The sequence below is a fragment of the Apaloderma vittatum genome, unplaced genomic scaffold, assembly GCF_000703405.1.
Source record: "Apaloderma vittatum isolate BGI_N311 unplaced genomic scaffold, ASM70340v1 scaffold4177, whole genome shotgun sequence".
Classification (NCBI taxonomy): domain Eukaryota; kingdom Metazoa; phylum Chordata; class Aves; order Trogoniformes; family Trogonidae; genus Apaloderma; species Apaloderma vittatum.
The window spans coordinates 9,076-35,194 of record NW_009725588.1 but is presented as its reverse complement, the minus strand read 5'-3'; the positions used below and the strand labels follow the sequence as shown (position 1 = coordinate 35,194).

Here is a 26,119-nt window from a genome sequence, read left to right as displayed (position 1 = left end):
CGTCAAACAATAAAATCAAATGCCAAGACAAAAGCTTTGGAGGGTGTCAAGAGAAGAAAAGCCATTCATGTTAATATCAATTATATGACCACTGTATTACAATTATATTAAAGGTTTATAAATAGGACAACAGTCTGACAGACCAAAAGAACTCCATTGGTGATATTACATGTCCACCTAATCCTAATAAAAGTACGATTAGACACTATCTCATGGACTCCTTACATAAACTATTCACAATAGTAGTGACAGAGGTGTATCTTAGTAAAGGTGCAAATAGACATTTTATCAAACGCTGACAGCTACTAATGACAGGGAAATTTCTGCTTCAGTTTTACCTTCTCTCAGCTGGACTGTTGGGCTTACTGTAAAAGATGCTTTTCTAAAAATTTTGTTAAGAGAAAAATGGTGCAGTCTGAAAAAATAGGCACCTCCTTAAAACACCTCACACTTCATGACATGCTTGAACTTGCACACATACTCATCAGAAAGCCTCAAGTCACAGGCATCTATACAGAAGAAGAAATCTGATTAACTGATTAGGGCTGAGCATTGAGTATTTCTGAAAGTAATGAAGAACTGCTAAAGACCTACACACTTTTGAGTGACTATCTTAAATCTATAACAGGTACACAGTTGTCATCCATCAGCATTAATTTTCTATATAAAAAGCAGGTTTTATGCTCCATTGCCATGTCATAAGACTAACCATGGACATGACAAGGGATGATATCTACTCCTGCAACAGCCCTTACACAAGGTAACGGTTACTCTGCTGCAGGGAATTCAGTCAGGGCACAAGGGAGAAATAGAGCATTTTGGGACATCATCCATATTTTTGCCCAGATTTGCCACAGAAAAATAGTGTGCACCAGTTATGCATAACTTTCAAAGCCACATTTTTGAAAAGACTAGTGAGATGGTTGCTTTCTGCAGCCTTGTGTGCACAGATCACGTGAGCACATTCAGAAAAACGAAAGCACCTCTGAACGGCAGCACCTTCAGCGATTTTGCAGGTGTTTCATTTGACAGCATTAAAAAATGTCCTATGCAAACAAAAAACTACTCGGTTCACCACAAAACAGTAAATCTGGAATTTATTTCGGTGAACAACAACATTTCTATGTTTCCAAGCCATAGAGGTTCCAAACAGCTTCTGCTCCAAAGATTTGCCATATTATTTAAGCACCCACAGACTATGCTCATATCTGAGTGACCATCAGGGAACCTGCTGAATGATCCTATTCTCAACCAGACTCTCCTTGGCCTGGAACAATTTCCATAGACACTTCAGCTAGAAATTCTGGCCTATGATTTTGCTGCACGAGCCTCCACGGCAAAAGCATGGCTTCTTATAACTTGCCAGCATGTAGCTCCATTTTACTGTATTTGCTCTCCTCCCAAACCCCTCTTTCACTTCCCCTCCAAATGGCAGCCTCTTGTTAACTTGGATACTACAGTAATAATCACATATGCCTCATATGTGATTATTAGGCTAGTCTAATGTGTTCAGACACTCCCAGAAGTGGATTAGTGTGCAGATGGAGCACCATATCTGTTACTGTTGTTAGACCTCAGTTCTTTCAAAGCACTTGCCTCTAGGTCTATACAAGAACTGAGTATTTCTGAAAGTAATGAAGAACTGCTAAAGACCTACACACTTTTGAGTGACTATCTTAAATCTATGACAGGTACACAGTTGTCATCCATCAGCATTAATTTTAAAGAATCTGCCCATGCTCCCATCCCTCTTCTGAGACTTGCTATCTTCCTCCCTCACTTCAGCCAGAAACACAGGGTGAGTTGGCATAACCACAAACACTCCAGAGAATGTTCTTCAACCAAGTCCTTAGCATTAGTTCAGCAAAAGGGTTTTAACACAGCAAGGTAAAACACATTTTCTGAAATCTTGATTAAAGTCAGTTATGCAAATCGACTTTTCGAATTTGTTATATGCTCATTCTCATTATTCATTATCAGGTACCAATTAATCTAAAACTAATCTAAAAAAATCCAAAATTTGCAAAAAATGGTACCAATAGCATTGGAAAACAGGGCGCGGTGCTGACAACAATGACAACACCGAGGTTGTGGGTTCGATTCCCGTTAGGTCCCCATGTGTTGCCAGGTCTAGTCGAGAGGTGGCATCCCTGCCCATGACAGGGAGGTTGGACTAGATTATCTCTAAGGTCCCTTCCAGCCTAGGCCATTCTGTGATTCTGTGATTCTGTGAAAAGACAACATTAAACAGAAACCCACGTACACATAGGTTTCTCCAGGCTGCCCTAAGATACGATTATCCATTGTGCACATCCAATCAATACAATACTTCATATCTAAAGTCAGTTCAGGATTGGAAATAATTAAAAATGTAAAAGTAGCTGGAGCAGATGTTCACAGATCCTGCTTTGTCACAGCTAATTTCTCCAGAGTGCATCTCCAGAGTGCTGCAACACAGTCACAGAACAGTAAGCTGGAGTTCGTAGCAACTGTTAATGTGACTATTCCTTTTTTGCTTGGGAACTACAGCAATGAAAGAAAGCCTTATAGTCACCAATAATAATATATTTTAAAAAGTCATATCTATGTTAACACTCTATCTCCAGAGGGACCTTTCCAGACATTAGACTCAGACTTTGCATGCTTGTGCAGCCAGGTGTGTTTGTCTACAGGGCACAGTCTCTATAAGACATGCAATATTTTCATCTTACTAATATGTCAGACAACTCACTTTTTTCCTTTTCCTTTGTCTATCACTACCTCTATTTGGAAACCTAGAATCAAAAAGTACAGTTCAGAAAAAAATTTTTAATTACCACCTATTAGCATCATACCTGCATAAGGTAAAGTACAATTCTGCTATTTCGGTGGCACTGAAAAAAGAAAGATATGTCTTTAAATGTCATTCATTTCAATATCAAGAGTCTCAGAAACTACTGGAACAGGTTAAAATAGCATTAAGACAAAATACCTAATAAATTTTATTACACCCATTTTTTGTGGTTTTCATTATTTCCAAACTCTTGAAAACATGAGAGAAACACTGCAGTTTGCATTTATAAATTCTTCAATTTGTTGTCAATATATTATTAGCAAAGACTTCTCATTAGCTGCTGAGATCTAGTATTGACATTCAGGATAATTATAAAGGAACAGTGGACTTACTACGATTAAAACAGATAAGGGTGTTGCCCTGGCAAGGACAAGTACTATCTTTCCTGGGGAAGAATCTAGTTTTGTTACAGGGAACTTTACTGGGACTGAGAAAATGAAATCAGCCTGTGATCACACCTCCCTCAAAGCCTGAGTAAGTATCAGTGACTCAGTCTGTGCATTTCCTGCACAACACAGTCCTGACTACAGAAACAAGACACAGCCTACAAGTGCCATCAGTGCCGAGCCTGAAGTGCAGTGACACACCTGAGAGAAGCCTGACAGGAAAATGACTTATTTATTTTAGTTTTCCCTTACTCTGCCCCTATCTTTGTGTCTATAACCAGTGCCTTTTCTCTTAAATTGTACAGTAACTAGAATGGTGGCTTTTCATAATGGCAGGGTTTTAAATGTACCTTAATACAAGTAATTAAGAGTGATAACAAAAACAGGTCCTTAAATAAATTTGCTCACTGCATCTACCTACTTCCAAGTCAACCATGGTCTGTTAAGCACTGCACTCTGAAAGTAGCATCCAGTTTGTTTTGCAATATGGCCTTCAAGCTTTTGGCTGGGGAAAAAATGCAAAGGGCTGTCAATCTCCAAGGGAGGGAGACAGTTCTTCAGTTCCACAAAATATCTCATTTCAACAACCACCTTATTTTATTTAACAGACCTTTGTATCTGCCCACATGTGCTAATAAGTGGTTAAACTTCAAAACATGGGATTTTATGAGAAAGAACAAGGGGCAGGGCTCTTGCTGTCCACTCTCAATTGTCAGCAAGAAAGAAGAATGATTGGGATTTGCTTCAAACAGTACTGGTAAAGAGCTTTCTAGATGACGAAACACTGTTGCAAGGTACATACAGACTAGTTTTCAGAGTACAGCAGAAGGCAAGGTGAAGATTTTTAGTCTGTTTGCTCACACTGTAAGAATCATCCTGTTACTTCTGTTGAGTTTTCATGGCACTCAAGATGTCAAACTGGGAACAGGAGCAGAGCTCCGAATGCGCAAGTCAAGTTGGTTGAACTGATGCATAAAGATGAGGATACGATTCCTTTATTTATTTATATGTCTATTTTAATTCTTCATTTTTAAAAAGTATTCATTTATTCCCACATTTCTTTGTAGAAACTCCGCAATAAAATACTGCAATATTAGTGAATTGAAAAAATTGTGGTTAAGTCTTTACATGATACTACCAGTTCTATACATACAGAACCACAGAAGATCGTGGACAAGATTTAAACATTTTGAAGTCATATGCTACCAGTATTAAGAAGCCTACCCCGAGAACTTTCAAAACAACTACACAGAAGATTGTTATCTTTTCTATGCTATTCTCAGATTTGATTTCTCATTTAGGTATCTCGAGGTTCTACAAGGTTTCTGGATATAGCATCATGAAAACATCTACAAAATAAACTCCCTCTTTAAAAGCCCGTAAAATTTGCCTAGAGAGGAATATGATAATAATCTGAAGAGATAGCTTAAGGAAATAATATCTGAATTTACCTTTCTTTGTCAAAGTAATAACAATATAGGTAGAATCATGCCTGTTCATCTTCCCTATAGTCAACTTATTTAAAACACTCACTCATTAGAAAAAACAGGTATGTGCCTATTTTCCAGATGGGTCAAGCATGTTTTCTTGCTTTGCCTTCAGGATGGGGGGGGGGTTTGCAGGAAACGCTGATAATTGAATCCAGGTGGTTTTTGTCCTGATTTATTACATCAAACAATTATGTCACTGTAATATAACTCTAACACTACTATATGTAAGTATATACTGGACATTAGGAACTAGCGAGATGAAAAAAAGTTCTTCACTATAATAGCTTATGACAACACAAAACAGTAAACCTTATATCTTTGAATTTTATTCACCTGTTATAAAAAAAAATCTAGATGTCAAGTAATTTTAAGAGGTTTTAACCAAATGTCACCACTTCAAAACAAAATAAAATCTGGGAAACCAGTCAAAATTATACTGGAAAAAAGTTGACATAAACTTTTTGCAAGATCAGGCAGGGAAGTACCAGAATTTTTATTACAAGCAGAAAGCTACAGAAATAATTTCAACAAGTAGAAACAGAAGGAAAAAAATACCATTTAGCTACTCTGTGCAGAAAGGCTTAGGATGGTCCTACCAAACACATGGACAGACCTTTCTTCTTAGTGGAAAGTGGTACCAAATAAAACCCACCAAAAAAGCAAAAATCAGTAAAAGCATTTCCTATATTAGCAAAGAGGCAGAACAGTGATATAAAAACAGGAGAACCACCATAGATGCAGTCTTGTGCCTGGTACAGTGAAGAAATCAAATAACAGAAATTCCTCAGATAAAGACGACTGCAATGATCATTTTGAAGGGAATAGACGAGGAAAGTGTAAGAAAGGACTGCTACACCGTATCTGCTGAGATTTCAGTTTTAAAGTTAAGACTCACATGGGGCAAAATGGCCATTATTTGAAGCCAAATATATTTTATGAGCTGACAGATGTAGAAACAGTGATCAATAACACCCTGGAGGTCTATACATCACACTTCAGACACTTGCAAAGTGATGGCTAGGAGAAGTAAAACAAGCTGTAGAATGTTTAATTCACTACATGTTTCTACTGCAAACATTTCAAACTTTTGCAGTTGAAAAGACTGAAAGTTGCTGGTTTAAATCACTGTCTTTACAAAAAGACAAATAAAGGATAACATCATACATCACTTTATATTAATCTCATTGAATCAACTTCACTCATATTTTACCTTCCTTAGATTGCCAGGGAAATAAGATCACATTACTGACTGTTTTGTGGTGGGCTTTTTCACTATTTTATTTATTGTCAGCCTTCACAACCTCTTCATTTTTCCATTTGACATGACAAAGGCACTGTCAGAAAACTGTATGTGTGCCTTCCTTCACAGTCCCATGGCTCCTACCAGCGTCTCCCCTATGCCAGCTTTCCACCCAGATGATCTTTGCCAATGTGACAGTCTTCTCATTGATAAGAGCATGTCTCGGGTCTGAACAAGCCACAAATCTCATTTGGCTGGGTGGGTGGTTCTTGGTATTTTGCTCCATCCAGCTCCATAAAGTACTCTCTGCCTCCAAGTTGTTATTTTTTTGTGACCTTGTCAAAAACTTGCAGTTTTGGGGTTTTCAGCTACAGCCAAATTCTGCTCTCTTCAGAGTACATGCCCATGAAAGATCATTGTTACTGGCACTACAGAAATTTGCAACACCTACAGAGGAAAAACTCCAGGCAGAAACTAAAACATCAGCTACAAGTTACTAAATTGGCAATGTGCTCCTGGTTATGGGACCAAAAAGAAAAAAAACAGCAAAACTCGCCAGTGATGCAGTTGCTGAGTGACATTCACACATCACTGGTGAGAACAAGCATACTGAAATCAATGCACAGCCATGTGAACACCCACATATCCTAGGTGATTTTTGTAACTAAGAACCAGATTTTTTATTATTTCATAGCCACTTGACTAAGCAAATTCTGATGAAATCAGAATTACTAATGTCAGGGTAGCAACTTATTAGAGACTGGAACACTGCCAACCTCTCCTCTCCTAGCTGTCTGAAAGCCAAAATATTAATATCTAACATATGTTAATCTTTTATTTGCATTGAAAATAAACTAAAATAATAATACACTGCAGGTATTTTATATTTTGTGGCCCCTGGTAAGAACATAATGAAAAGGAATGGAAAAACGTAGGTTCTTTTCCCAGACAGCCTCAACAAAACAGGCTATAAGAAGAGCAGTGAAGAGCAGAGCATAGCCTATAGTAAAATTTCCCACATAAAAAAAAAATTTTAATTTTTTACCAGAAAATTACCAATATTATGTTTCCAATTGCTTCTTTAGTGCAGATTGCTTTATGTTCAGAGTAAAGTACTTTAACGAATAAGGATTTTCTTAAGCATACTTTATTTTATAATTCGTTCCTCAGGCACACAGTAAGGCTAAAACTAGATGATTTTATCATTAACTGGAATTCTCCTCATACACTGATACATTGCCTCCAGATCTAAACTCTTCCAGTGAAGTTCCATAGTGCATTAGGTCCAGAATAGCTAAAAAACCACTTGCTTAGGAGGGAGTCAAACTTTGACACGTGAGAAGCCTGACTGAGGCACGGCACACTGACTCCTCCAGTCCTCTTCCGCTAACGTGGAACACTGATATTCAAAGCACGTGGGGAAGAAAGAAAGGAAACGTAGGAGCAAAATATCCTGAGAAGTCTCATTAGTGCAAGTGGTATTTCATAGAAACATAGAAACACTTAGGTTGGAAAAGGGCTTTAAGATCATCAAGTCCAACTGTTAAGTTAGCACTGACAGATCCACCACTAATTGTTCAATTTACTGTAAGCTGTATTTTAATTTACACAGAACAACAGACATATAAGGAGTGAGTTTTGTGCTCAGAAGGGAACTGCAGGTGAAGAGACTCAGTGTCTCCCTTCTGATGGAGGCATGCTGCCCAGCGTACAAAGGTCAGTGGAAACTACAAGCAAAGACCCTGACAATCCTGCCATTGGATATATAACAGATATAAAGCAAATATACTGCTATGTGTAAGAGTAGTTTGAAAATTTCTGTAGCTTAACCATGGAAAATAGAGACTGAGCAGCTAAGGTCATGGGTGAGATTGTCCCTGCCTACCAAAGCCAAGGGGAGTCTTTCCACTGTCTTCGGTTGGCTTCAAGTTCAGCGCAGCAAAGATTCCAAAGCATTCTTAGAGCGTCCCCGTGCTCAGATTCCTGGGATGTTACACAGGAAAGAGAAGGCTCTGAGGAGATCTTCCTAATGTGTGCAAATGCCTGATGAAAAGGAATAAAAAAGAGGGAGCCAAACAGTTCTCAGCAGTGCTCAGTGACAGAACCAGAAGCAAGAGCCATAAATTAAAACACATGAAACCTATTTGGACACAAGAAAACACTTTCTCACTGTGAGGGTGACCGAGCACTGGCACAGGTTGCCCAAAGAGGTTGCGGAGTTTCCATCTGTGTAGATATTCAAAAGCTGTCTGCACATGGTCCTGGGTAACCTACTGTAGTTGGATCTGTTTGAGCTGAGGGACTGGACCAGATGACCTCTAGAGTTCTTTTCCATTCTCAGTCATTTTGTGAAACTCTGAGATTATAGGAGCTGTGCTGGATTCACAGATGATGCATGCATCAATTTGGCTTTTCCACTATAGCTTTCTAAATCTAAAATAGCTTCGCTGATTTTATTGACCTACATGTGTTCAAGGATATATTTTATCCCTTGAAAAATGTATCTTTAGAAAAAATATTTGTGTCCTATTTATAAATTAATATAAATACTGCTTTTCTTTTTGAAGACAAAGAGTTGCTGAAATAATAAAATGGTATAAGCAGGCAGTAAAGTACAATGTAATCCATCTTGGTAGTACAAGTGTGTATATAATGTTTTTTATTTGTCATTATAATGTGATACTGTCATTGTATGTGACTCAAAAACCTGAAAAATAACACTGATTCTGCTAAATGCTGAATTACATTCAGAAGTTCTGCATGCTAACTACAGGAAGTTATAATACATAACATGGATTTGTGAAATAATCCAGTTCTGGCCATATTCCAAGTATCTTTTGGTACTATTCTGAAGTAAGCTAGTTTATCTGATTTTTCATATTAAAAAAAAAACCCTCAAAATAACAGAATTCATGCTTTATTTGAACTTGTATCTTTAAAAAGCCACATAAAAATATTTATAGCAAAAAAAAAGCAACTAATCTTTTGCATTACCCAGAATATTCTTTCTCCTTTATAATCTAAAGTGTGCCTTTTAAAAAAAAAAAAAAAGCTATGAGAAATGACTAATCATTGCTTCACAGCTACAAACTTCCCCTTCTTCCTCCATACCCATGCTGTACCATATCCCTCACACCCATGCCATGTCCCAGCCAACCTGATGGAGCTGCTGCTCAGTTTCCAGATTGCCGCCTCTTCTCCTTTACTGCAAGGATAAGATGGTCTGTTCAGTCTGCCCTCACTAATCCTGTCATTCAATCCTTTCTCTTGAGCTGTGGCCTCTTCTCTGTGGCACATCGAATGCCAGAGAAGCTCCTCCAGCTCTTGGGTGATCAAGGCAGGGGCCACTATGCCCCCCTGCCACTGATGGATGTCACCTAAAGCAAGGTGGTGCCACTCCTTCAGCCCAGAAGAAAGGTAGCAATTTTGTGAAAAGATGGAACTTAGTGATCAGCACAGGCTTGAGTCCTTAATGCTTCAGTCCACCTGGATAAATGATGACTTTCAGAGGAAGCTTAATCAATACTCCCTAAGTTTCTACATAAAAATTTTGCACAGTTGCTTATGGTCACTTACTGTGCAGATGCGAAGCAGATGGGCTTTTACAGCTCCTTCTCTCTGTGTCAGTAGGCTACAAGTGCTGGGGCTCACGGAAGAGTGCACAGCATTGGAGAAAAAATCAGTGCATCATGAAGAGCAAGAGGAGAAATCTCCTTGACCTTAATTACAAAATTAAAAGTTGCTGTAAGATGGCAAGACAGATCACTGCATCAGAAATCGATGCATGCTATAACGTGCAGGACAACTAGGGGATCAGGCCCAGCCAACATGGGTTCATGAAAGGCAGATCCTGCTTGACCAACCTGACCCAGCTAGTGGATGAGGGAAAGGCTGTGGATGTTGTCTACCTGGGTTTTAGCAAAGCCTCTGACACCATCTCCCACAGCATTCTGCTAGAGACAGGCGTACTCTTCGCTGAGTTAAAAACTGCCTGGATGGCTGAATCCAGAGAGTGATGGTGAACGGAGTGAAATTCAGTTGTTGGCCAGTCACAAGTGGTGTCCCCCAGGGCTCAGGATTGGGGCCAGTCTGGTTTAATATCTTTATCAATGATCTGGGTGAAGGGATTGAGCGCACCCTCAGTAAGCCTGCAGATGACATCAAGTTGGGCAGGAGCGTTGAGCTGCTCAAGAATAGGAAGGCTCTACAGAGGGATCTGGACAGGCTGGACTGATGGGCCAAGGCCAGTTCTATGAGGTTCAACAAGCCCAAGAACCAGAACCTGCACTTGGGTCACAATAACCCTGGGCAATGCTACAGGCTTGGGGAGTAGCGGTTGGAAAGCTGCTCTGCAGAAAAGGACCTGGGAGTGTTGATGGACAGCCAGCTGAACATGAGCCAGCAGTGTGCCCAGGTGGCCAAGAAGGCCAATGGCATCCTGGCCTGTATCAGGAATAGTGTGGTCAGCAGGACCAGGGAAGTGATCATGCGCCTCTACTCAGCACTGGTGAGGCTGCACCTTGAGTACTGTGTTCAGTTTTGGGCTCCTCACCACAAGAGGGACACTGAGGAGCTGGAGCGTGTCCAGAGAAGGACAACAAAGCTGCTGAAGAGTCTAGAGAACATGTTTTATGAGGAGCAGCTGAGGGAACTGGGGTTGTTTAGTCTGGAGAAGAGGAGGCTGAAGGGAGACCTTACCTCTCTCTACAACTACCTGAAATGAGGTTGTAGCAAGGTGGGTGTTGGTCTCTTCTATCAAGTTACTAGCGATAGGACAAGGGGAAAAGGGCTCAAGTTGCACTAAGAGAGGTTTATATTGGATATTCGGAAAAATTTCTTCAGCAAAAGGGTTGTTAAGCACTGGAACAGCCTGCCCAGGGAAGTGGTTGAGTCACCATCCCTGGTGATGTTCAAAAAACATATAGATGTGGCATTTTGGGACATGGTTTAGCGGTTATAGTGGTGTTGAGTTGATGGTTGAACCTGATGATCTTAGAGGTCTTCAATGATTCTATGATTTGTGTTTTAATTATTTTGCTCAAAAATCCTTTCCAAGTTATATAATCCCTTTACATACTCTCTCTTCACACCTGCCAGCAACAGAAGTGTGAGCTGATCCAACACAACCCTTTGCTTCTCACATATGCTTTAAAATACTTGTGTTAGAGTCTGGATTTGACAACAGAAAACCATTAAATGTTCTGTTTAAAAAAAAAAAAAAACAAGTGCATGACAAAAATCAAAGCCTGCAGATTTGAACATAATGGCTCAAACTTTAACCTCCACCAAAATCTGTTGGGATAGATTTCAATAGTTTGAGATTAGGTCTGTAAGTATCTGCAGGTCACTGGGAGGAGGATAGCAATGATTAGAGTGCAATTTCTTCCTGGAGATCAGTCTTTGGTGATGGGAATTACTACTGCATCAGATACTGGCATAAATAACTCCTCTAGCCTTAAAAAAAAGGAAAATCAGCTAGTTTGTTAAAAATACATTGGCTCCATTTTAAAAAAATTACATATATCACATAGCTATTGGAAGTGTGCCTTAATGTTAATACACCAACTAATAAAAACGTTACCATAAAAAGATTCGCTGACCAAGTACCAATTGTCTCAGCTACTAAGACATTGGCAGTCCTTCCACAATTCACTTTAAATAAATGACCTTATACTTCTCCTGCTGCTCTACTCTGCCCTGGTGAGGCCACATCTGGAATATCGTGTCCAGTTCTGGGTCCCTCAGCTCAAGAGAGACAGGGAATTGCTGGAGAGAGTCCAGTGCAGAGCCACAAAGATGATGAAGGGAGTGGAACATCTCCCTTACGAGGAAATGCTGAAGGAGCTGGATTTCTTCAGCTTGGAGAAGAGGAGGCTGAGGGGTGACCTCATTAATGTTCATAAATGTGTAAAGAGTGAGTGTCAGGAGGACGGAGCCAGGCTCTTTTCAGTGACGTCCAATGACAGGACAAGGAGCAATGGGTACAAGCTGGAACACAGAAGGTTCCACAAAAATATTAGAAAAAGCTTTTTCACTGTGAGGGTGACAGAGCACTGGCACAGGCTGCCCAGGGAGGTTGTGGAGTCTCCTTCTCTGGAGACATTCAAAACCCACCTGGACGTGTTCCTGTGTGACCGACTGTAGGTGATCCTGCTCTGGCACAGGGGCTGGATGAGATGATGTTTTGAGGTCCGTTCCAACCCCTGACATTCTGTGATTCTGTGATTCTTAAGCCAAGCAATACTTTATAGGGTCAGTTGGGGAGCTTAATCTCACCCCAATTCGTATCAGTGCCTATCACCATACTGCATTTGTCTCTGCAGAGGAGAAAATAATCCAGTGATCTCTTGCACTGACCTTCTCCCATAGGTTTACAATTGCATTGGGAATAGAAAAGAATGTAGTCTCTGCTTTCCAGCTCCCAACAATTGTTCCCACTAAGATGTATGCTCTAGTAGCTGGACTGACTTTGTGTTGAATAGCCTGTCTGCAGCTGAAATATATATCCAAGGCACTGGCCAATTTACGTGCCTTGGAAGATCGTTGCTTCTTTTAGCCTTTACAGTTAATAGAAAACAGAATGACAATTTGCATGCATTGCCATTCCTTACACTAGCAGAATCAACCTTCACACAAGACAAAACAGAACAAGCTGTCTGAATGTCCTCCAACAAAAGCATGGAATTAGAGGAGAAGGTCATGGTTTGGGTTGTTGGTTTTGTTTTGTTTTTATTTTGGCTTAAAAGAACAACCAAAGTCAAAGAAGTATAGGTTTAACAACAAAACACATACACAAAAAAAAAAACCCAAAACACCACACCCTACACCATTCCTTACCAAGTGTTCTTCCCCGAACTTTATTAAAACATGAAGAGTCAGTTGTGCTGACATTTCTGGTGTTGGAAATGTCATCAAACAAGACACAACAAAGCTGCAGCGTCCAAAACATAAATGCTGGGCTGAAGTTCAATTCCTAGGGCTTGGCAGTGTCGTAGGCTCCCACAAGTTTCTTAGCCCAACTGCTTAATGTCAGAACCAAGCTTAAAAATCCAGCACTTTCTATTCCTAATTGACACACCAAATATGGAAAGCTGAACGTCACAACTTTAGCTGTCTAGAAGTTCAGTATCGTATCTAATCGCCTAGGCTCCCTATACAGTCTATGGAAAGAGATGTTCACCTCCAGAAGGCTATTCATCCTGTCTTTTCCAGCCTTGCTCTCAGCACCAAGTGCCCTCTGGAGGTGCCAGTCTCTTTCACTGGCTGTCAAGAGAATCTAAATGGTGATGTCCATAACTGGTAAATGAAGCACAACAGGCAAATGAAACAGTAAATGACAACAGGCTTGAAAACCCTCCAGGTAGTCTGAGCGTAAGCACACGTCATGGCACTATTTTGGTCTGTACCAGCTAACATGCCCTGAAGCAACACCAAGCACGGCTGGGGGGACAGCAGTGATTCAGAGGCCATTCCCAGTCAGCCACGTGGGTGCAGATGTTCTGCTGGGGACAAAAGGGAAGAGAGTTTTAACACGTAGATGTGAGCCACAAGTGCCACCCAGCCCCAGAGCCACAGGACTGTGCCCACCCTATTTTACTGAATAGTGTAAATGAAGTCACTTCAGATGACATTCCTAAATTCTAGATGCCTAAAGCCACGAAGAATGAATCCATCATGAATCACTCAGAGGGGGAACAGGAAAAAAAAAAAGAACAAACAAAATAAAACCAAAAACCTGGGAAGCCTGCTTGCTGGTTACTGTAAAAGCCCTAAGTGCTGTACACTTCTACTCTTCTATGCCAGCTGTCGTTAAATCAGACCCTGTTCTTTTTATTTTTGGCAGCCTTCTTCAAATACCAGCAGAAGCAATGAAGGAAAGAAGAAGCAAGAAGCAAAGAAGTGTGGAGGGAAACACTCTGCCCTGGGTGAGACACAGCAACAAGGCTGCCACAGCTACCACTGCCTGGGAAGATCGACCACGACAGTTTAGCAGAAAAAAAACATCATCTGGTATGAGGTACCACAAATACCAGGAAGGAAACAGAGATATCTATACATGTTCTATCTTGAAATAAATACCAAATGCAGCTAAAGAACAGCATATTAAGCCTCACTTGTCCTTGGAATTTATGATTAATTGTCCAGTAACAGGATAGTGTCTCTTTGAGCAACACATCCTAATTAGCTGTTTTCCCAATCAAAAGTTATCTGTGTCCACTCTATATAATCTAGTCAGATGCCACATCCACTGATACTGTTCTAAGAATTGAAAATGAAAAAGTTATTCTCAGAACCTATCCAAATGGAGGAACTTGGCTTTGACCCCTCGAGCAAGAACCGTGGTCACTGAGCACACTGACCTCAATTAGCTCAGACCTTGAGCTGAAGACACCAAGATGACAGGGTACAGCTGGCACATATACATGAACTCAGTGACAACTCAACATTTCCACCAAACTGGCCTGGAGGATAAATAAGGGGCCTGCAGTCTGCATTGCCTCCAACTTCCACTTTTCACATTCTTTCACTGGAATTTAACTACCTTGTCAGTGAGACTACAGTTCACTCTCCATCCTTTAATTTCACGATTTGGCCACTTTAAAAGTTGTTTGATATTTTTTTGAAAGGCACTTTAAATAACCTAGATGAAATCAGGAATATTTTTTCCAAAGCAATTCATTTTTTTGATCTAATCATTTTTCTGGTAGTTTGTCAAGAGAGTTATATGTGTGCATGTTAGTTATAAATTGAATTATGTACTGGCATCAAATTAACAACACTGGAAGCTAAAAGGCTTTTGATAATATTAAGAATATCAAAAAGGCAATATCAGAGCAAACTTCACAGGGTGCTGTACCAGAACTGTATCTTAATTGGAAGAAGCAGCAATGCTGTGTGACAAGGTCAGTGACCAGCTCATTCACGTTTCTTGACCTTTATCAAGACTCACAGTAAAAAAAACTTTGTAAGAAGTCAAATGATGACAATACTTCCCCATTAACATCTGAATGGAGAATTCCCAACTCAATTCACAGGCTCTAAGTTACAAAAACACACCGCAGAAGATCAGGTTTTCAAATTCTGCCAGCACGGTCAAAGATTGAAACAGAGGCTTGAACTCCACACGACTCACATCCCTGAATTACCAGTTCCCCAAGCCATCTAATATTCATGGAAATGCTGTGTAGTTGGTTAAAAAAAAAAAAAAAGTATTTGAATTCTCATTTCCTCTCAATTAGAATTAATCTACTTGAGTAACTTAATAAGGTTTCATAAAATGGGATGGTTTGTGTAACTTCTAACACAATTAAATATTAATAAACTCCTGTGGGAGCAAGAGCAATAGAGTACAAAACGTCTTCCTGAATTTTATCTTACAACATGTCATTTAAACAGTTATATATTACTCTATGCTCCATAAGAAGTTTTATACAGCAGGAGTGATGAAATCACACAGAAAAATCTCAACATTTACAGAATAAAGAAGTGGCTGTATCTCACGCTCCATTTCAAGAATGTATTCCACCATAGCCTACAATAAATAACCATCTCATATGTGATACATGTCGATAATCAATCTCAAATATTACACGTAGTCCATCTAGACAGTGACTAACCCAAAATTCCCCTTCTCTTGTCCTATTTGCAACAAAACCAACATGCGATAAAACCAAAAGGTAATCACCTATCTTAAATGACAATATTAAATTACCTCTATCCACTTTCCTCTATAATTCTGTCTGACCTTTTCTGAAAGAACATTTCTAGGTGTCTGGTTTTTGCTGGTCTCTTGGGCCTAGTAGGAGTTTTCTCCTCCCTTAATTACAGAAAAAGAATCATAAATCCAAACCTCCATTTCTAGCACTACAGCATAAGGTTGAAAGTACATTGTGCTTGTGACAGAGGTGTTAGAACACTCGTCACAACAAACACCAGGCAATTGTTCTTGGATTTCTAGCAGTTTGGTCTAAAAGACAGACTACGGAAGTCTGCAGAAAGTTTAAGTAATTTTTTTTTCCTATTTATCTATGCTTAGAAAAAATAACATAACTAAAATAAAACAAAATATGCATATCTGAAAAATTAAAATCTTCTAGTTATCAATTTCCCAAAATATACCATAATACTTTAAGTTCCCTGATTCCTCAACACAAATACTTAGTTCTGTGACCATTTCTTACACTTTAATGTTTAGAGAAAGGTTCATTTTCTCTGCAGAGTTCAAAATATTCAGCAGAAATAAGTAAGTAAACATAAGTAAAACTTACATTGACATTCTTTGCAGCACTTGCCATCCACATACGTTAGGGCAGAGTTAAGTGGGCAGTCAGAGAAGGGGCAAATCAAAGCCTCACACTGCACAGTACCATTCTGCAAAAATAAAAGGTGTTTAACTGGTAGTTATATTCAGCAAGAGCAGAGATGTTTGTTCTCAAACTCAGGAATTTAAAAAATCTATTTTTAAATGCAATGAACTCTCTAACATACCCAAAAAAGACATTTTAACATTGTTTTTTTAATAACTACGAGAACAGAAGCTATACCTTTTGAGTATCATGCACACAATCTTTCAGACATGTATGATGTGTTCTTTGAGATGATAATGACGGAATATTTCTTTTTGAGGTAAAGCTATCTGAAAGTAAAACATTCTGCCAATCAGCAGCAAACTGATGTATTAGTGTGAAATCACAGCTTCACAGAACAATACCCTGCCTCCTAACTCTTACATAAATTACAATACATTTATAAAAGGTAATAATAACATAGCTGCAAGAAAAATCTGAGATAAAAATACATAATACATTTAACACTAAATTCAAAGAGTTTTAAAGAGCTATCAGCCAGATTCGGTACCATGGACTAAGTTTTCTTCTCATGAATCACAAAACACTAAAAGCAAAATTAATATCCCTCCAGAAATATAAGAATCAAAATCATACTAATCTTAAGTAGAACGACTTAGTAAATTACAGATAGCAGGAAATCAATTGAAAGTGCAGTACAGACAACAACAGCCTTCTCACCAGTTTCTAATGGCCTTCAGATTATCCTTTTAATGAGTTCAAATGGAATTAATGAGTTTTACATGAATGGACAATAACAAAAAACAAAGATTTGGAACCTCAAAGGATACTTGCAATTACCTGTTGAGTTGTGAGACTTTTGAGAATCTTCCATTCACCTAACAAGTCTTTTTCATTCGTGATATAACAGAGCATGCATATGACCCTGACATTTTACTCTTTCTTACTTATTGAGATGTAACCAAAGGCAACCAAAGGGAATTGGACACAAGGGATCTATTAAATCATTTGCTAAGAAAAAGGCTGTGTTTATAGTGACAAAAAGCAGGAAATTAATTATCCAGATAAACTGTTTGCAACTCAGTGCATGAGAATAACATGATAGCTAAGTATATTGCACAGCATCTGCATATGGTGACATGAAATACAGGAGATCTGCACATGCTGGCACTGCTGAAACAACAGGAAAATGTATTTATTAATACCACTCCTTAGATTTAGAAAAGGTTTTCTAGCACTTTGGGGTTACGACCTAGCATAGATCTGGAAGTTTTTCTCATTATTTGCCTCAACAAAACTGTAATTAGAGGAAACACCAGAGTTCCCAAGCCTCCACTCAAGTCGTAGCCATACCATGCAAGTGCAGTTCTTACAGCCATCTGTCCAGGATTCAAACTCTCTGTAAGTCATGCCTTTCATGGTGCAGGTCCTTTCACAGTAGCACTGATCCAATTTGTTCATCCTCTGCTCAGCTTGGGACAACTGCATTTAGAGTTCACAAAAAAGAGTTTCGAATTTGTAAGTGGTTCCCACATTAGTACAAACGTGATTGAAACTGTCCCCCCTATCATCATGCATGCAGATAACAGATCACATGTAATAAAATGCAGTCAAAGGTAATAAAAGAATTATTGACAAATATAATATGATTAAACCTTCAGTCACTCGGACATGGAAATTACAGAAGCAAGACACAATGCATTTTATCTTTCTCTAACATCAGGGACACCAGGAAACAAAATGAGTAAGTCAAGATGCACATGGCCCCTGACTCTTCATCTTTGTGTGTGTGAACTGACCGAGAATTTTGCTCTACATAAAGCGGTTGTAGCTATTAGGTTATGTGAAAAAGATCTAAATCCCGGTAGAGTGGCAAAATGGAAGGTAAAGCTCAAAACCAACACGTTAGCAATTTTTTCTCCACTTCCACCAAGGCGTTTTTAAAATTTGTGTATTAAATCAGCCAGGTAACAGCATTTCTACAGACATCTAAAGAAATGACATTTAAAACCAGAAGACTACTCTGTGTTCACTGGTAGACATGAATGCTTTTGGTATTATATTCTATAGAAAACAAAAGAAAGAAAAAAAGACAGAGTACTGCTTTGGATTCTTAATTCCTTTTCCTGCATGGATCTTGCAGGAACAAGCCTTTGGCAGCTCAGGTCTAGAAAAGTCTTGGACCAGTAAGTCTTGCTGCAATAAGCACTATAAGCACAGTAATATTTCATTCTAGGTTTATCGACTTGTCACTCGAACAGATAGAGCTTGAATATCTATGAGCCTTTCTGTTGCTCAGGAACTTGGATTCTGCTTACTATTAAAAGATATGATTCTATAAAACTATTAAAATACAAGAAAGCTGTCTGAACTGGGAATTTTCTTGTATAAAGACTAGGCATATATATATATATTTATACTAACACATCCACACACCATGCAGGTATGTTCTGCACACACACATACATCCCCACATAAGCACAAATAATTTTAAAATTCAGCAATTAAAGCCTTAGAGTCCTCATTTCTCCCATGCCATGACTCCTAGTAAACATTACCTTAGCTGATGTTTTGGCTAAAATGTCTTGCAGTTCCATAATTTTCTGCACAAGTCCATGGAAGTCATTACAAGTTGGGCATGCTAGAATAACAAAATATGTATATTAATTAAAAATAAAAAAAGATGGATCCACAATAGACTCAATCATGTCCAAGTTGACAACCAATACATTGAAACTCAAGGTTTTAAGAAAGCTTGTAGGATAAAAAGTAGGTACAAACCACACATTTTATGGTATAAGAATTAATAGACTTACTGCGATTAAGATCCGGGCACTGAGAAATAAATCCTTGAGGCATGACAAGTAATTGCACATCTTGCATTATGCCCTGTGTGTAAGTGGAGAGGAAGAGAAAGGATACATCACTATTACCTGTCAAAATTATGTTTTCCATTCACCATGTAAAATATTAAAGCCCAACCATAAAAAACTACCTGATACAAACAACACTTATGAATACACAGCTTCTCACCTGGACACAATGCAGTGATAGAGAATTAGCAGAAAGTAAAATAGATAGATGTACAAATACAGACATACTGAATCATTTTTAAAGACATAAGATTAAATGTCAAGATTTAATTATGTGGCAAGAGTTTGGTTGTTTTGCATTCATTGTTATTTTTAGTTAGCCACTGCAGAAAAACTTGAAAATGACCTTTAAAAGTAATTTGAAAAACAGTTGCAGTTTCAGTTACTTTGGTAAACTCTTTTAAATTAAATGCAAATTTTTTACTGAACTATAACTGCCAAACAGAAGTGCAGAATAAAAAAACCTGTGAGTCAGGAAAAACCCATTCATGCCAAGTCTTTATGATTTCAATGAGGATCTTTCCATAAAACATGCAGAATGCCAAGAAACTACATGCTTGTTACATGGCTGCAGAGTCGCATATTGGCAAGAACTCAGGGGAAGTTCAGCATGAAATTCAACTATGTCATCTAGAAAGGGCCAGTTTCACCCAGAAGAATAAATCTCATGCTTGCAGGCAGAAATTACACGCAACTTCAGTCATTAGGATATAACTAGTAGCCACTTTGCTGCCCTCCAAAAGGAAATGCCAAATAGAATCATGGAATGGTTAAGGTTGGAAGAGACCTTGAACATCACCTGGTTTCAACCCCCCTGCTGTGGGCAGAGACACCTCTCACTAGACCAGGTTGCACAAAGCCCCATCCAGCAGGGCCTTGGACACTTCCAGGGATGGGGCATTCACAGCCTCCTTGGGCAACCTGTTCCAGTGCTTCACTACGATCATGGTGAAGAACTTCTTCCTTATATCTAAATAGCAATTTCAAAGTGAGCCATCCTATCATATTCACTCCAGGTGTCTCTTTCACCCATGACTCTCTCCCTGCATCTCCAAAACTCTTTCTTAGGAGGAAAAGTAAAATAATTACAACATGAAAAACTGGAGTGAGGATGATTCTCCACTGGTCAGTGAGGATTTGGTTAGAGAACTATTACAAAAGCTGAAAATGCACAAATCCAGGGCCCCCAACACCCACATGTGCTGAGAGAGTTGGCTGATGTTGTGGCTGAGCCACTCTCCATCATCTCTGAAATATCATGGGGAATAGGAGAGGTGTCTGAGGACTGGAAGAAAGCCAATGTCACTCCAGTCTTCAAAAAGGGCACGTAGAAGGACTCTGGCAACTACAGGCTGGTCAGCCTCAGCTCCATCCCTGGAAAGATGATGGAGCGGCTCATTCTGAAGGCTATCTCTAATCAGTTGGAAGAAAAGAAGGTTATCAGGAGTAGCCAGCGTGGATTTACCAAGGGGAAATCTTGCCTGACTAATCTGATATCCTGCTACGAAAGTGTGACAAAATGGCTTGATGAACGGAGACCAGTGGATGTCATATACCTTGACTTCAGTAAAGCTTTCAACACTGTCCCCCATAACATCCTCATAGGTAAACTCAAGAAATGTAGGATAGATGATTGGACCGTGAGGTGGATTGTGAACTGGCTCAACAACAGAGTTCAAACGGTTGAGATCAGTGGCAGAGAGTCAAGCTGGAGGTCTCTGGCCAGTGATGTTCCCTAGGAATCAATGCTGGGTCCAATTTTGTTCAATATCTTCATCAATGATCTGGATGAGGGCATAGAGTGCATCCTCAGCAAGTTCTCTGATGATACAAAACTGGGAGGGGTGGCTGACACACAGGAATGCTGTGCTGCCATCCAATGAGATCTGGACAGGGTGAAGAGCTGGGCAAAGGGGAACCTCATGAAGTTCAATAAGGACAAGTGTAGAGTCCTGCATCTCAGGAGGAGTAACACCAGGCACCAGCAGAGATTAGGGGCTGTCCTGCTGGAAACCAGTCCCATGGAGAAAGATCTTGGAGTCCTAGTGGGCAGCAAGTTGCCCATGGGACAGCAATCCTGGGGGTGCATTAAGAAAAGTGTGTCCAGCAGGTCTAGGCAGGTTCTCATCTTCTCGTCCCCCTCTACTCTGCCCTGGTGAGATCACACCTGGAATACTGTGACCAGTTTTGGGCTCCCCAGATCAAGAGAGACAGGGACCTACTGGAGAGAGTCCATGGGAGAGCTACGAGGATGATTAAGGGACTTGAACATCTCTCCTGTGAAGAGAGACTGAGAGAACTGGGGCTGTTCAGCCTTGAAAGGAGATGGCTGAGAGGGGACCTTATTAACATATAGAAATATCTGAGGGGTGGGTGTCAAGGGGAACAAGGATTAATGGGTACAAGTTGGAACATAGGAAGTTCCACCTCAACATGAGGAAAAATTTCTTTCCTGTGAGGGTGACAGAGCACTGGCACAGGCTGCCCAGAGAAGTTGTGGAGTCTCCTTCTCTGGAGATATTCAAAACCCACACGGACGTGTTCCTGTGTGGCTGCCTTAGGGAATCCTGCTCTGGCAGGGGGGTTGGACTAGATGATTTTTCAAGGTCCCTTCCAACCCCGAACATTCTATGATTCTATGTCTCACGACACTAAGAACACAATGCAAACTAAATGCAAAAGTCCATGTTTCATCCACATACACAGGACATTCAAAAGAGATGTTGCAAAGTCAAAGAATCAGAGTTTTGACCTCAAGTGAATGACTCGGGGTGACTTACCAACTTATGTGATCTACAGAGAAGAGCAGGTGTCACTGGAGGGCAAGTAAGAGGGTACTTAGGTACCATGCCTGCCTTTCTCCCTTAACAACAAAGCTATGATCTAGGGCAACTGGATGCTCCCTCACGCTGCACAAGGGCCTGCAGTGATGAGCTAATAGTGAAAAAAATAGGTGTGCCCGGGAGAGGTCTACACATCAGGACCTCTCACAGCATGTGTTCTGTAAGCCAGGAAAAAAGACCTCTTTGAAAGGCACACCAAAAAGCTCACTGTATTAACTTTTCTTCCCTTCTGTCCTTGGTGCCGTCGAGTTCAAACTCATGTCAACTCTAGTTACGGCATTTTCATGAAAAGAAGGAATGGCAGGGTCCAACTCTTTGAAGTCTAAAACACTCTTCACTGAACACACAGGCAAGTATTCAAATAATTTAGCTATTAACCAACAGTAAAGCTCCTCCAACTGAGAAGCTTTATTCATCATGCATCCATTGTGATGTAACCTGGACTCTGCCACTTGTCAGGAATTCAGGTTCTCATTCACCCAAAGTAACAACAGGCAGCTGTGACACCCAGCCCACCAGGGCTCCCAAATCAGCACGTCCTGACAGTACATGAGAGACTTTGCACAGAGTCCCAAAGAACCTAGTATTTGAACTGACACACAACTGGATGCTAAGCATCAAAGTTACATGGCACCAGAAATCAGATAGCCAGAAGTCCTCTCTCAGACCTTAAACTGAAACAGGTCCATTATATCGCAGTGTGAACAAGCCTACCAATATCTTGGTTTAGTGCAGCAATATTAGGTTCAAAATCAAATACAGCCAAACAAAATCTTTTTCAGAGTGACTAATTACTTTAAGCACTTTGATGCCTCCAGACAATCCATTTAATCTACTCAAAGCAGTCTGATTTTTTGACATAGCACGTCGACCTCTTCGGATCAGATCAGTAGTTGTCCCACAGTCGAGTGTCTAAAAATATAGGTTCTCAAATACACAAACAAGCATTGGAAATCCTCATCTTCAAAACTGATATCTCTGCATGATAGAGTCAAATTTTCAGATGGAGTTTGACCACTGGAACTATATTATACTGGAGAAATCACTCAGCGCAGTATATTTGGCTATACAGGTGTGCCTTTAACAGCTATTTGTTTCTGTATTTTCGTTAAACTGCTTTATATTTCTCAGGAAAAACTCTCCATGTATTTTATTTAATTTTATCTTTCTTGAAAAGAAAGAAAAAAAATACAGTCCACAACCAGAATATTTCTTTTTCTATACCTAATGAGCTTCTTTGCAGTGATGATGATTTGGCAAAAATAACACAATCAAGTCAAAAAATGAGAAGGCACCAAAAAATGAAAGGAATATTAAAAGAGTAATCATTATAAGCATGTAACCTAAATAAAGGGTATCTGAGATCAGTTTAAGCAATGCATTAATATTTTCTGATCTTATTCCTGCAGTCAACTGTGTCTTTCAGCCAAAATATAATTTCATAGCTTGTTTAGCAGGCATCCTCTTAAGTCTTTTGGTGGAAAAGGAAATACATACTGAATTGAAAAATAAAAACAATGCTTCAGTTTTCAAATCTGACTGCCCCACTGGACTTCTGTATTTCATACACAATAAGGATATAAATTAGCATTTAAGTACAGCAAACAGTATTTCAACACACAAAAACTGATTTTCGTAAAAAAGAATAGAATTTGCCATGAAAACCACAGTCAAACTGGTTTACACTGAAAAAAAAAAGCATTTAGCAGGCCATATTTCAGAGAAATGATTGGGTCTGTGATCGAGATCATCAATTCTGTTTTGCAGCTCAAGAAAGAATGTGCCTACTGGGAAGAAAATGGTACTGCTGTGCAGAAGGCATCCACAGGGATGCCATTGTTTATTAAAACAGCTCCAGAGAAGACTGAGGCCAAACCACGGACAGCAGCTGTGATCAGTGAGTGCTACCTAATGGACTCAAGAGGAATCAAAGTTTACACCTGTTCTTCAGTCCTGCTATACACCAGGTGCTTCCTATATATACACGTTGAAATAGAGGCAGTAAGCAAAAAGCATGTACCAATATTCCTCCTCTGGGGAAAAAGCATTCTCTTCATTGACTTTAGTCATCTCATTCAATTCTGAGCCAAAAAAATATTGTGATGAAATCTAAATCCCACAGAGGCAATGAAATTGGACTTCCCTAGACTGTAGGGTTCTGTGACACAAAAAAAATGCATCTAGCTATGATCTAGACAATAATCCAACTGTTTATTTCTTGGAATTCTGATGCACATTTACTTTTCCCAGTCTTAGGCTTCTGTTGACTCTGTTATCTGGTGACAGAGCACTATGCATTGGCTCTGCAACTTCATTTAGTGAAGTCCAGTTTGATGGAAACACAGCTCACTGCATCACATGTGCTGATACACAACACACCACAACGCGAAGAACTGCGTTATGAGTTACAGAAGCACAGACTGATTGAGGTTGGGTGGCACCTCCTGAGATCATTTACTCCCAACTCCCTTGTCAAGCAGGATCAGTCACAGAAGGTTGTCCAAGACTGTGTCCAAATGGCTTTTGAGTCTTATTCTGACCAAGCTCCTAGTAGAACTGTTTTCTTATGTTCAGATGGAATTTCAGATGTTTCAGGTTTTGCCCACTGCTTTACAGCCTGTCAGTGTGCACTACTGACAAGAGTCATCATCATTCCCCTCACACATTCGGGTATGTACACACATTAACAAGTTCCCCCCCAAGCCTTCTCTTCTCTAGGCTGAACAATCCCAGCCTCTCTGTATGAAAGATGCTCCAATACCTTAATCATTTTTATTTAAGTTCACTCTTTTCCTTTCAGGTAATGCATACCTTAAAATAACCATGTGCATTATTCCTCTGTCCCAGCCAAAAGGTTGTACCCAAGGGCAACTCCATGAAGGGCTTCTCCACAACTCTTTCATAAATTCTGAAAAGGGAAAAATATAGTCCCAAGTTGTTAGCGCTTCATTTACTTAGAGCTGCAATGTTCCAAATGTGACAACTTCTTACTAAGCCACGCTCTTTACTTACTTATTGCAGTCCACATGTAAAATCAAGTGAGAGGCACTGATTGCTAAGGAAAGCCTGTGCCATTTATCATCTGCCAAAATGTATGGGAATACTTCTGTGTGGGAGCGATGACTGCCTGAACGATAATGCAACCTGATTTCATTTCGATGACCGCTGCTTTCCAGCTCCAGGTACCTGCACCATAAATGCATCATCATGTCATGAACCATTCTTATCAGCACAGCAACATTTTACATAACAGAACTTCTCATTATCATGCAGCAACTATTTAAAAGAGAGAGAAAGACAAGGAAGAAGATACAAAGATGAAAATAGACATTTTTCAGATTTGCACTGCATCCTTCTTCTCAATAACACATGATAGCAGGTTCCAGGTTTCGTGTAAGTACAAAAGATCCCAGGTCAAATATTTGCTTCCTCTAGCAACACTACTTTCCATAACATGGTCTGATTGGAAATATAATTACCCTATTATGACTAATTGCCTCATATCCTGAAAGCACAGTAAGGATACTCTGAAGGCATGAATGTACAAAATACAACACTGAGTTTTGTGGTAGGGGCATCATTAGACGTTACCAACCAGGGAAGTAAACAAGAACTGAGTCTCAACATTGCTTTGTTTGCTTTTGGACGTACTTCTAACATCTCCTTTCAATTTTCTTAAGGAAATTTCTCCAAAGAAATACAAATCCAACAAGTGTTAACTCTTCAGAACAATTTACAGGTGTGTACATATTTGCTGTGTTAAATAAGTATGTGTATTTGTGGGGTGCAAGTATATATATATGTGTGTATGTACATATATCTAGGTGTACACATGTATATACATGTTAAGAAAACAGCATTGCAGCTGTCCTAAAATAAGTGCACCATACACCAGATTTACAGATTGCAAACACAAGCTTTGCTGGTGCAAGGTCAGCAGATCGGTTTTAAAAGCACTTTGTAACCAAACCTGGTACTTAATCAGACAGGCCTATTTCTTGCATATCAGACCTCTTCTTGACAAGCTTGACAAATGATTTGTCTTCTAAATATTAAGTTCCTCACTTTAAAGTCCCTTTAAGAAAAGGGGGGGAAAAAAGCAGAAATGGTTTCCCTAATGATCATACACAACCCACAGCTAAAGAAC

At 39.6% G+C, this 26,119-nt stretch overlaps 1 protein-coding gene across 1 annotated transcript in view; it reads right to left on the bottom strand.

Annotated features, from left to right (window-relative positions):
• Positions 1-25,158, bottom strand: part of NELL2 (NEL-like 2 (chicken)) — a gene marked incomplete at its 5' end in the record, with an annotated part of 119,525 nt that extends 94,367 nt beyond the window's left edge. Inside the window, 6 exons of the mRNA XM_009872951.1 lie at positions 16,218-16,320; positions 17,610-17,738; positions 18,815-18,897; positions 19,073-19,145; positions 24,784-24,880; positions 24,985-25,158. Of these exons, the coding sequence (XP_009871253.1) occupies positions 16,218-16,320; positions 17,610-17,738; positions 18,815-18,897; positions 19,073-19,145; positions 24,784-24,880; positions 24,985-25,158 (659 nt within the window). The remainder of the gene's footprint in view (positions 1-16,217; positions 16,321-17,609; positions 17,739-18,814; positions 18,898-19,072; positions 19,146-24,783; positions 24,881-24,984) is intronic.
• Between the last annotated feature and the right edge of the window lie 961 nt (positions 25,159-26,119).